At 39.1% G+C, this 13447-nt stretch overlaps 1 protein-coding gene across 1 annotated transcript in view; it reads right to left on the reverse strand.

The window, feature by feature from the left end:
• The window catches only part of MMP16 (matrix metallopeptidase 16), a 185996-nt gene that overhangs the window by 7962 nt on the left and 164587 nt on the right, over nucleotides 1-13447 (reverse strand). The window contains 2 exon segments of the mRNA XM_086609441.1: nucleotides 1481-1631; nucleotides 13232-13370. Of these exon segments, the coding sequence (XP_086465567.1) occupies nucleotides 1481-1631; nucleotides 13232-13370 (290 nt within the window).

The raw sequence follows: 13447 nt of genomic DNA on the forward strand, positions 1-13447 counted from the left end.
ATCCTGCTGAGTTTCGTGGTGCTTGTTAGCTCTAAGTAGCCACCTCTCTGTCAGCTGGTGTTTTCTCTGATAGTTATTTTTGTCTTCTGTTATTACCTCCAGTGTTTTAGGAAAGTCTTGACTATAAGTAACTGCCTGTTAATGGAAATATAAAAAGGACACTGCTGAATAAAGCCTAAAAGAAGTACAGGTCACATCAAATTCCTCCTGTATATACTTTCCCAGGAGTGTGGAGGTGGAAAATAATTACTTGAAAACGAACTTACTTTTAAAAAAAAAAAAAAAAAAAATCTACTCAACCATGAGAAGCAAACTATCTAGGTGGCTTTCTTCTTCACTGTGGAAAACGATTGTTTGAAACAATACCTAGTTTTCAAATACCACAAAAATTTTGCTACTTTCTACTTTCCTCATCATGAGTGTTGGAGAAAGTGTTTTTAAAAAAAACCTTTAACGATAAAATTGGTTGCTACAATCTGTAGTGTAATATTACGTACTGCTAAAAATGATGAACTGTAGTGTTTAACATATTCTATGATGTGCATTAAAATAATTTCTTAAGTGATCCATGAATACTACTAGTGTCCCAGAATCCTAAGTACCACACAGTAACAAAAGCAGTCATCATAATTTTAATAATGCTAATACAAATACTACAATTATTAATATATATTAATTTATCTCTTAGCACTCAGAATTTGCACAGCAATACATCAGTCGAAAAACACAGTAACATCCTGAAAAGCTGTAAAATCCATCATTGAGATAACTTGCAGAGTCTCAAAAATTAAAAAGTTCTCTTGACATCTCTATAAAGTAGACAAATATTCTTTCCCTTATTTTTACAGACAGGGAAATGTAGACACAGAGACACTAAGTGACTAATGAAAGACTCTTTCAGGACTGGAAAATAACTCAGATTTTACTTTTTTTTCCTGCTCTTTATTAATCATAAAAATAAGTGTCCTTTCTGAAGGGAACTGTAAGATTTATTTTAAAGTAATTCCTAGGGAACTGCTCAAATTGTTCTTTAGCTTCCTGTCGTTTCCCTTTCTCATCTCATTTTTAAATAGTAGCAGAGAAGTCATTTTCACTGACCTTAAAAAGCTTTGGATCATGCCTCGCCTGTTTATGTGATAGGGTTTAGAAACATGGATAAAAAGGAGCAGGTAAGAGTGTCCATAACTACATTACTTCGAGTATTTAAGTTTAAATTCACCACAAGTGTGATTTGCCTGTTGATTTCTAAAACATCACTTTTCCACTGGATATACGTATATTCATTTCAGTATGTTCACACAAATATAATTCAGCTCATGAGAAACGTGAAAACAGTACGATCTTTCATGCAGAAGTTAATTTCATCCACAGAAAGTGGACTGTTTAAGTGGCTTGACTTCTTTTGGGAAATAAAGGAAAAGGATTAACATGCTTAGCTGATATCCACAAAAGTGCTTCCTTGCAGAATTCCTATACCAACCTATCTCCTTTGAAGAAGTAGGTTTTCCCAACATCTTCCCACCAAATTGCTGAATCAATGCCATGGGAAGGAATTCCACTTCCAAGTGTTATCAAATCATGAGGATAACCTGGCTGGAGAGTAGTGTCCTTGAAAACCCAGAACTTGTTACCTGTACGAAAGCATATATATACACATATACATACGTGTGTTAGTCTTCAGTGGTCTAAGTATAAATATTAATACACTCCTAAGAAATAAGACAGAATCCCGAAGGGCTACAGTGTTCTGCCAAACACAATGAAATGAAAAATGTTCTATCACTGCAGATAATGCAAAATTAAATATGTCTTACAGATATCTTGCATGTATAAAGCACCTTTCATTCAATAAGCCCACAGAATATTTTGTTACCAACTATATAGGTATCAAACCCAGAAAGAAAATGAAGTCATCTCAAGAGGCTCTGTGGTTGATAATGTAATACATTTACAGCAATACTACAAAACCAGTTTACATTTCATTAGGAAAGAGTGAATTTTAAGACAGCAGGAGGTAGGGAAACACATAAATAAATAAAAACCAGAAATTCCTATTCTCATAGAGACCATATAGTTTTATTACTCTCTACTCTCCTTCTCAAGAAGTTATATTACTTATGAGGGATGTACAGACTATTTCTGAAATGACCATAGAATTTAAAATATAATTTTTAAATCACATTTTCTTTAGTGTGGTCTAAAGACAGCAAATTGAGGTTCTGAAGTCCCACAGGTGAAAACCTTGTGTTTCTGAAATTAACGGCAGGTTGCCTTTAGTAGCAGTGGCAGTAAGATTTAGCATTTGGTTGTGGGTGACAAATCATTCAAAATCACTCAATTGACTTACTACATGCTGATAATGCAAGGAAGTTGTATGACTCTAGGTGGTGTTAGCATAGTGTCTACACAAACCTCAGGTTACTTGAACTGTCTTAAAAATTATTAATAGCCTACTGCCTCCTGGACAGCAGTGCTCAGTGGTTGAACCCCTACTGTTGTAGTTACTACCTAAATATACTATATATAGGGATATGTATGTCTACAGAAGCAGCAGTTGCAACAGTATTTTGCAGTATAACCCCTCCTGTGCCAGTTTTTGGAGGGGATGCTTCCTGCGCTCTCTCTTCTAACTGGATAGCTTACCTCACCAGCCCACAACTCCAGTTTCCCAGCTTCCTAGCCAAGCTCTTCCTCCTCGCTGAACACTTCCATGATTATCTCACCTAGTTCATCACCTCATGTCAAGCCTTTAGTCTAACACTTTCCCCAATAATTGTGTTGTCCTCCAAACTTTTTACTAGGGTCTTCTCAATACAACGTGCCTCCTGACCTATCCTTGCAACTATCTTCTTTTTATGTTTTTTTTTTTTCTTCTATTTCTTCTTCAAAATACACTTCTTACCTGTGTACCTGTGTCTTTTCAGTAAAGATTTCTCTTTCAAACACAGACATTTTTGGCTGAAAAAAGGGAATAAAGATCCTCATGTGTCCCTAGAAATAGGGGAAAGGGAGCATAATTTGCATTTTAGTACTTATCCAAAGAGCTGGCTTTGAGGCCTGTCCTCTCTTTGCATTATGTCATCTAGGCCATGGGAATGCTATTTCTGAGCTAGGCTATAGGCTCCATTGCGTAGGACCCATGTGTTTATTTTCTCTTCAAAGCACTACCTTCATCTGTGTTTCCAAAAAGCATTGCTATTGTTAGAAATATTAACACCGAAGGAGAAGATACTCTTTGACGTCATGTAGACTCTTCTGAGTTACTTCACAGAAAGGTCTAGAGAAGATCCATGAATATATATATTGAACTAGCCTATTTGATACTTTGGTCTATCCATTGTTATTTATGATGATGATATTTAAAATACAAGGGGAAAAATTTGAAAATATATTTTGCTCAAACACATTTGGGAAGAGATCCTAAAAGATAAAACCATGGCAGTTGATATTAGCCATTATACCTACGCGTTAGATTAAGCAGGCTGTTGCACAGACTTAGGAGGTTAAGGCACTGTGCTGTATAAATATTTTATAAGGAAGTGTTATATTACCCCAATGATCTAGGACTAGGTGTATACTAGAGTCACCAAGAGGGAAAATCTGGAGAACAGTTTTGCATTTGATTTTATATTTTAGCTGCTCCTCAGTGGTATCAAATGTTTGTTTAAATGCAAGGGTTTCCCAATCTTCTCGTTTCCACTGTAGTGATTTAAAGCATGTTTTTATTTTATCACAGCTTTAATTAGGAGAGGGGATATAGTTTCAGTCCCTTTCATGCTGGGTTTCCAGAGTAAATTTTTTATCAGCTTCTTTACAGCTGCTTGTCACCCACTTCCAAGCACAGACGCCACAGTTTGCTCAACATATCCATCTTCTCCCCCCTGCCAGTTGAACGAAGAAAGGGTTCAAAAAATGAGTATGTACAGAGTCATTTGAAGTACTGAAAATAAAAGAGACACAGACATCTATGAAGAACAGTCATGGAAAGCTGAGGTCTGTGCCCATCTGGGATTAAGGTCTATGCTAACCTGACATTTACCTTTGCTGAGATTCCTTACAAAATTCACTTACAGGGTTTGATCATGACAGATGTGAGCTTCTTCAGTCATTCATTGTCCCTTCTCTCATGTTGTTTAATCCTTTTGCCAATTCACATGACTGGACACAGAAAGCTTCAGATGGTAATGGCAATTTGAAATGCAACGATAAGAGAAGTCATGCGTTTTGGACCTTACTAGTTGGTACTTATGGTGTGAACAACAGATGGCATCCAGTGAATGATACTGAGCCAGCTCATTTGTGTTTCAGAAGATCATTCAAAATGACAGCTGTTGCACAGCATTGAGAGGCATATGCTGTGATGTATGTAATGCCATTACCTTTCTCTGTGCCTCATAAGGAATTAAAGTAACAGCAATCATTAGGAATAGATCATTATTAGCCATGCCCAAGGAGTCAAATTTAGCTATTAACAAGATCACGTCATACCAAAATAAGCAAGGGTTGAGAACACACCATTGTAAGTGACAGCACCACGGAGCCAGGTATTCACTGCATATTCAGGTATACTGAAGAAGAAGGAAAATGTAGATGTGGGAACACAAGACTAAACTCTTCTTCACATAAAGAAACTAAACTCTTCTTCACATAATTTCTTACTAAGAAGCAAATTCTGAGTAAATAGAGAAAAGGTAAATTTAACTTTATTTTATGGAGACAGTAGAGCATTGAGAGCTCTAACACATGTGGACAAAACTATTGATTCTAAATAGAGGGAATTGTATTTAACATTTGCTTTGGAAGACATGTTTAGTCTGGTACAACTGTGCTGATGGTTAATGGGAAGGACTGTATATAAGAAATCCAAATGTTCCATCTGACAGTTTTCACTTCACTTTTTTTTGTTTATTTGTTTCAGGGGTTCTTAAGTGATTTGTTGCTGGTTTTGTTGTGTTTTTTTCTGTTTAGCTTTTGTCCCTCAGCTGGAGGAAAGTGGGTGGCTGTTGATCAGAGAAATTGAATTTACCAAAAGTCAGAAAAAATGAGAAGGTTTCAGATTCAGAACCAAATATTAGGAGGAGTTAAAGCTGAAAATCAGTGCAAAAGATGTCTGACTGTGATGAGAATTAGCTCCTTTTATTTCTAACTTATATTTATGGGTCTTAAAATGTATTAAAAATGAATGCTTAAGTCATTATGCTTTCATTTAGGTCATATTCTACTTTCACTAGTAAACAGTCACTACGCTTCATTAATTGTGATTATAATGGAAATAAAGAACATACGACAAAACTAGAATAGTTATAGTTTGATCCTTCTTATAGATAAGTAATGCTTGTTGAGGGTCCTAGCCTATGCCCTTGGCAGAAATCACCACTGTATTTATTTTACAAAGTTGTTTTTTAAGATCTGGTTGGTGGGTTTGTTATTCTCACAGAGAATAAAGCACCACATGTTTCATGAAGCCTGGCCAACCTTCAGAATGTTTCATCTCTCTGCTTTTATTCCCTAATGTAAGATCTAATATTATAACAAGCAGAACGGTAAGGTCACAAGCTGAGAATGAAGCAAGTGATAAAAAAGTCAAAATGTCTTACTTTTTGCAATAATGCTTTGTTAAATATCATCACTGTAGGGAAACAATTGAGAAGGATGAACTGTGACTGCAATTATTTGAAGTCTCTCAACATCTATCTTTGACATTCTAAGAAAAATACTGGAAATAAAGGGCATCTGTATTGCTATGCTTCACTTAAAATATTGAATACTTAACTCCAGATATTCTTCAGACTATTTAACTACCTACTGACTACTGCAAACAATTACACAGTTTTTAGTAACTATAGTTCTTCCTTTGTACAATCAGAATGTTGAATAGTTGTGCTCCTATGCTGTCAGCAACCAAGTTTTTTGTTCATGTTATATGCAATTATGGTATGCGTATAGTGCAAGACCTGTGTGGGACATAGCATGTAATCACTGTAAATGTTACAGTGATGAGACAAATTCTCAAAACTTTTAAGAACTATATTCGGTTGAAACCAGTTAAAATTTTAATATCTAATTCTGAAGGGGTTTTTTTCTCCAGTCACCTTTGCTCTTAATTTTGGTCTTTCAAGTCAGGATCGAGTGTCTTCTTACTAGTATCCCCAAATTCTTATTCATGCTTCCTTTTTTCTCATTCTCTATTTCCTACATTAAGTTTGTGTCATTTCTCTGCTCCATGATCTGACACTGTAGTAAATCTATTTTTCAAAATAAAACTGTCAAGCAGTAGGATAAGTGCAGTTGAAAGTTATGATGGTGGCACTGGTAGTATGAGTTTTACAGCAGCCTTTCTATTGCTACATTTGGTTTACCATAGCATTCAACAGCACAGATGGTTTGACAATTGCATTTTTAGCACCATATAAATTCCCACAGGTACACAGAATAAATTTTACTATTCACATTTCCTCATTTAAAAAAAAAAAATAATTCTGGTGCCATCCTCTTATTATCATTCAGCATGGACATCAGCAGTGAATAATAACAAGAATGTAAACATCTGCTTTTTGTAAGCAGCCATCCACCAGATTGCTATGTACTGTATGAGCATTACGAGACACAAGGAGGCAGGCCAAATATCTTAAGCCACACGAAATGAGCAAGCATCACTTTGCACTACAAGCACGCTACTGAATTTTTAGAACTGTTTTTCCCTTGTGTAAATAAATATTAATGCAAAAACAACCCCACTCAAAACTCAAAAAGCATATAAAAATTAAAATCGTAAAATAAATTTTAAAAATCCACACCAATGAAATATCAAAACCAACAACAGCCCTTGAACCAACAGTCTTCAATTTGATTCAGCTTGATTTTCTATAGACTTCTAGCACATTATGCATGATCATAGAATCATAGAATCATAGAATGGTTAGGGCTGGAAGGGACCTTCAAAGGTCATCTAGTCCAACCCCCCTGCAAGGAACAGGGATATCTCCAACTAGATCAGGTTGCTCAGGGCCTCATCCAACCTGGCCTTGAACGTCTCCAGGGATGCAGCATCCACCACCTCTCTGGGCAACCTGTTCCAGTGTTCTACCACTCTCATGGTAAAAAATTTTTTCCTAATATCCAATCTGAATCTACCTCCCTCTATTTTAAAACCATTACCCCTTGTCCTATCACAACAGGCCCTCCTGAACAGCCTCTCCCCATCTTTCCTGTAGGCCCCCTTGAGGTACTGGAAGACCGCTATAAGGTCACCCCGGAGCCTCCTCTTCTCCAGGCTGAACAGCCCCAACTCTTTCAGCCTGTCCTCATAGGAAAGGTGCTCCAGCCCTCTTATCATCTTCGTGGCCCTCCTCTGGACCCTCTCCAACTGGTCCATGTCCTTCTTATGTTGGGGGCTCCAGAACTGGACGCAGTACTCCAGGTGAGGTCTCACGAGGGCAGAGTAGAGGGGAAGAATCACCTCTCTCGACCTGCTGGCCACGCTCCTCTTGATGCAGCCCAGGATGCGGTTGGCCTTCTGGGCCGCAAGAGCACATTGCCGGCTCATATTGAGCTTCTTGTCCACCAGTACTCCCAAGTCCTTCTCCTCAGGGCTGCTCACGATCCATTCACCACCCAGTCTGTATTTGTGCCTGGGATTGCCATGACCCAGATGTAGGACCTTGCATTTGGCCTGGTTGAACTTCATGAGGTTGACACGGGCCCACCTCTCCAGCCTGTCGAGGTCCCTCTGGATGGCATCCCTCCCTTCCAGCGTGTCGACGGCACCACACAGCTTGGTGTCATCGGCGAACTTGCTGAGGGTGCACTCCATGCCACTGTCCACGTCACCGACAAAGATGTTGAAGAGGGCCGGGCCCAACACGGACCCCTGAGGGACGCCACTCGTGACCGGTCTCCACTTGGACATCGAGCCGTTGACCACTACTCTCTGAGTGCGGCCATTGAGCCAATTCCTTATCCACCGAGTGGTCCATCCATCAAACCCATGCCTCTCTAGTTTAGAGAGAAGAATGTCGTGCGGGACAGTGTCAAAAGCTTTGCACAAGTCCAGGTAGATGATATCCATTGGTCGACCCTTGTCCACCGATGCTGTCACCCCATCATAAAAGGCCACCAAGTTGGTCAGGCACGATCTGCCTTTGGTGAAGCCATGCTGGCTGTCACCCACCACCTCCTTGCTCTCCATGTGCCTTAGCATGGTTCCCAGGAGAATCTGCTCCATGACCTTGCCAGGCACAGAGGTGAGGCTGACCGGCCTGTAATTGCCCGGGTCCTCCTTGTTCCCCTTTTTAAATATGGGGGTTATGTTCCCTCTCTTCCAGTCATCGGGGACCTCACCAGACCACCACGACTTCTCAAATACAATGGCCAGTGGCTTGGCAACTTCATCCGCCAGTTCCTTCAGGACCCGCGGATGGATCTCATCAGGTCCCATGGACTTGTGCACCTTCAAGTTCCTCAGATGTTCTCGAACCTGCTCTTCAAGTACAGTGGGCGGTGGTTCATCCTCACAGTCCCTGCTAGTTCTTTCCACAGCTTGGGTGGTAAGACAAGAGGCTTTATCAGTGAAGACTGAGGCAAAAAAGTCACTGAGTAACTCAGCCTTCTCTATGTCCTGGGTAACCAGAGCACCAGTATCCTTTCGGAGGGGGCCTACGTTCTCCTTGGACTTCCTTTTGTCCCCTACATACCTATAGAAGCTTTTCTTATTGCTTTTTATATCCCTTGCCAAATTTAATTCCTTCAGGGCTTTAGCCTTCCTCACCTGATCCCTGGTCACTTGTACAGCTTCTCTGTATTCCTCCCAGGCTATCTGTCTCCGCTTCCACCCTTTCTAGGCTAACTTCTTCATTTTCAGTTGGTCCAGGAGCTCCTTGCTCATCCACGCGGGCTTCCTGGTCTTTTTGCCCGACTTGTTCTTCATCGGGATGCACCTCTGCTGAGCTTGGAGGAGGTGCTCCTTGAATGTGGACCAACTTTCCTGGGCCCCTCGTCCCTCCAGGGCCGCCTCCAACGGCACTTTGCGCATCAGGTCCTTGAAGAGGCCGAAGTCCGCCTTCTTGAAGTCTAGGGCACAGAGCTTGCTGTATAGTTTCCTTGCTGCCCCGTGGATCTTGAACTCCACCATGTCGTGGTCACTGCAGCCAAGGCTATCCTTAAGTTTCACATTGCCCACCAGTCCCTCCCTGTTGGTGAGCACAAGGTCGAGCATGGCACCCCTCCTTGTCAGCTCCTCTATCACCTGCAGGAGGAAGTTGTCATCCACGCATTCCAGGAACCTCCTGGACTGCCTGTGCCCTGCCATATTGTCTCTCCAACAGATGTCAGGGTGGTTGAAGTCCCCCATGAGGACCATGGCTTGTGACCGCGAGGCTGCTCCTATCTGTCTATAAAGCGCCTCATCTGCTCTGTCCTCCTGGCCAGGTGGCCTGTAACAGACCCCTACCGTAACATCGCCTATCCGTCCCCGTCCTCTAATCTTGACCCATAAGCTCTCTGTCAGCTCCTCCTCCAACCCCAGGCGAAGCTCCACGCACTCCAGCCAGTTGCTGACGTAGAGAGCGACACCCCCTCCTCGTCTCCCCTTCCTGTCCTTTCTAAAAAGCTTATACCCCTCCATGTTGACACTCCAGTCATAGGAGTCGTCCCACCACATCTCCGTGATGCCAATAAGGTTGTAGCCCTGCTCATGTGCACGCATCTCCAGCTCATCCTGTTTATTTCCCATGCTGCGTGCGTTGGTGTACATACGTGATCTCACAGGCTCCTCAAGTATTCTCAGGAGAGTAATGTCATATAGGTATAAATATACTGATAGATTGTATTAGCACAAGTTAAGAATAATTACTTTTTGCATAGTGAAAATATAAGCTATAAAGACATTTCAGAGGTTCATAAATAAGTGTTTCATTCTGAGCTGCTATTTTATATCATTTGCATATGGCTCACATTTTAAAACATATCTTCCATTCAAAAAAAATATTAGTCCTTAAATATTTTTATTCCTTTACTAATCTGTATGTCTACTACTGCAAAGAAGTCTACCAATATGATGAATCCAACTGTATACACAAAAGGAGAAAAAAATCTAATGCTAATAAAAGTAATAAAGATCTAAACCTGGTTCATAACTTAAACCAACTGTCTCAAATTTGATGTTTGCCATTCTGAAAGACAAGGATTGAAACAAATCAACTAGAGCATAGATTATTGAAAACAAATGAGATATGTGGATTTGTAAAGAGATAAACAGACTGCTCCGATCCAGGACGGTTCACAAGGTCTATCCTGAGTGCATCTTAGAAATGCCACTGGCCTAACAGACTATTGTTTATCCTGAACTTACGACAGTGTAGGCATGTAAGGAGAAGCAAGGGGGCAATTACTCACTAGCAATCACAGAGTAAATTGGCTTACTTCTTTCTTCACCTTCCTCAGAGAGTAGAGATATTGTTCCACAAATAGGAAAGCAGCAGTGAAAAACAAGTCAGTCACACGAGGCCCTTTTTCACACTAGCAAAAAAGTCTCCAACGCGAGTGAAAGAGAGAAATGGAGATGGAAGGTGTGCCTGGAACCTTCCTCTGAGCATCTGAAGAAGAAGCAGTGGCTATTCTGAAGGGAGGATATTTACACACCAACCTGTTTCTCCAGCCAGAGATTCGAGACTCTATACCTTACAGAACATAGGATGTTACTGATATTGTTGAGAAGATGTTTTGGAGACGATTTAAAAATCTGCAAGTAAATGCTGTCTTCATTAAAACACCACACTTTCTGCCATGAAGAACTGACAAGTCCTAAAATGAAGTAATCTGGAAAATGTTTTCTGAGCGGAGTGCATAGTGACATTTCTCCAGCCCAATCTCTGTGGTGGCACTGACTCCATCTTTTACATTTTTTCTCCAAATAATGGACATATACATTGGCTCAGATATGTGCTTTCTGAAGACATGTATATTCCAGATTTCAGATTTAAAGAAGCTCCTTCTAGAACTTACTTGGTTCGACTAGTTTAGATTGGTAAAACACACTACCTGGATAACACATTCTACTTGCTCATCATCTTAGCAACAATCAACTAGTTTAATTTTAGCACTTTTAGGGGAAAACATACGGTCTTTTCCCAGGAAGAAATTTTATGAAGGAATGGAAGAAGTGAGACAATGATTGTTACCTACACTCTATTTATATAGATTTGTGCAACATGTTCCACAAGGCAGCTGAGATCATTGGTGAACAGGAATTTTTAAGGACACACATACAAAAGACTCAGAACCTATTGATTCTGTGGCAGTGAAAAAACATGAATTACAATGATAGACAAACACCATCAGGTAGATACTGAAAATCATGAAGAAGTGGCAGAGAAGCAAAAATTCAGAAAAATTGCACAAGGAAATATGAGGACTTTTGACTTTGGCAAACAAAGGGACAACACAAACGTCACTGGAAAAATAATGAAATGAACTTTGAAAAGAAAGCAGGTGGAAAAATACCTGCAACAGAAAATTCAAGTATTATATCAGCTAAAGAGCACAAAACTAGCTGGTCTGAAGACAGCGAGCATATGCTGGGGATGATGAGGAAGGAAAAGAAAACAATATTCTGACTTGTGAGAGCACAATCCTGCTTCTGCTTGCTTTAATTAATCCTGATTATTTAGTTTCCCAGGTAAAATATAGAGAAGTTCCTCTCCTCCTTCTATTTTTTGTTATCTATAACCTACATACTACTGAATCAATCCATTCTTCTAAGACCTAACAGAGGTCAGTCAGCACTGAGTGAAGAGTTAAATAATGATAGAACATATTTTGAGATCCTTGGGAAGGAAAAGAAAGCAGGTATAAGACTAAGCTTGATCATTTCTACCTGAGGCTCAGGTAATGGATCCCAGGATTATCAAGGTAGAGGTCTGGAATGCACAGGGTTAGTTCTTTTGTTGTAAGTAGCAGTGATGAGCAAAGGACTATCTACAGAATAAAATTCCTATCCTCCCATGTCCCATGGACCCAAAAATCAAGCAGGTAGTGGAGATTTGGAGGTACTTTGATCACGATTCCTGATCTTATCAACTTTCCATAGTTTATGACATGAAGTTTATTTCATGGCAAAAAAATGTAAAAGCATATGCTGTGTTGAAGTCATGTAAACAGAAAAAGAGCTACATGAAATGTAATTTTTCTTATGATTCACACAAAAGCTACAATTTCCCTATAAGTAAGACATAAACTTCATCTTCATTGTACTGTTATGTAGTGTTTCTGCATGTTATTAAACTTTTTCCATTTAGCATTCCCAAGATGATGATGTTTCTATAGTGAATGAAATATTATTTCTATCTCGCCATTAATGATTTCACTTGTAAAAAACAAAATCATTTTTGATAAAATAACTTTTTTTTTTTCTACTTTTTTGTAAGGAGTTAACAAGTGAATCACTCAAAACACTAAATAGCTGACTAATTTTTCACATATCTATTCAGTTTCTTTGTTCTTTTCTCAAACTATTATATTGTAAAACACATTTTACATAATTTTCACTCTTTTGTTGCTAAATGGTATTTATTTAACATCTAGGATAATTTTCTCATTAAATCTAAATTAAATGCACGTTCAAGAACTTTCATTTTGAAGAACTGCTGATGCCTGGAGTGAAACTTAAAAACAAATGATTAGCAACAATTCAATCCATACAACATATTTTCTGAAGTTTATGCTTCTTTAAAAACACTGAATACACACCTATGAAAAAAAATATTTTTCCACCTGAAATGCCTTACATCACAGTTCTCAGATTAAATAAATACAGTGCAGTATAGTGAGATTATTTGTAGCACAGATGGCATTTAAATATATGCAAATTTCATTTGCAAAAAGAAAGAGCAAAAGAATCACCAAAAAAAACCCACCAAAAAGCTGTGCTCATTCTTGCTTCTTAATCCACATTTTTCAAGAAGAATTTCATAGCAGATTACTACATTGCTATGTCTCTTATTTATACTTCCAAACTTTTACTGAATATATAAGAGTAAATGATCTGATACTCTGAAGGGTAATCATAAATTAAAGCTGTAGTTGCTAAAATGAGAAAACATAATTCATATACTCTTCATTTAGCTTCTAATTTGCAACATGATTTACAAACCATTAGTAAAAATAAGCAATATATGCTCCAAGAAATCAACACAGCTGAAAGTATTACACAAAAATCTTGCTTTTCTTTTCTTACCTTTAAAGAAGACGAAATTCCCCTCACTGTTTTCATAAACTGCATCAATGCTGGGAGGCAGTCCCCTCCAGAAGTAGGTAATCTGCATGGGGTATCCATCCATCACCCTGTTGTTTCTGACTCGCCAAAACCACTGATCCTGGAACCCAAATATATGTCTCTTATTATGGTTTGAGGCATTTGTATGTGTTCAGTTGCCGTCTTGAAAATGCTCAA

Source organism: Tauraco erythrolophus, chromosome 3 (assembly GCF_009769465.1).
Source record: "Tauraco erythrolophus isolate bTauEry1 chromosome 3, bTauEry1.pri, whole genome shotgun sequence".
Classification (NCBI taxonomy): domain Eukaryota; kingdom Metazoa; phylum Chordata; class Aves; order Musophagiformes; family Musophagidae; genus Tauraco; species Tauraco erythrolophus.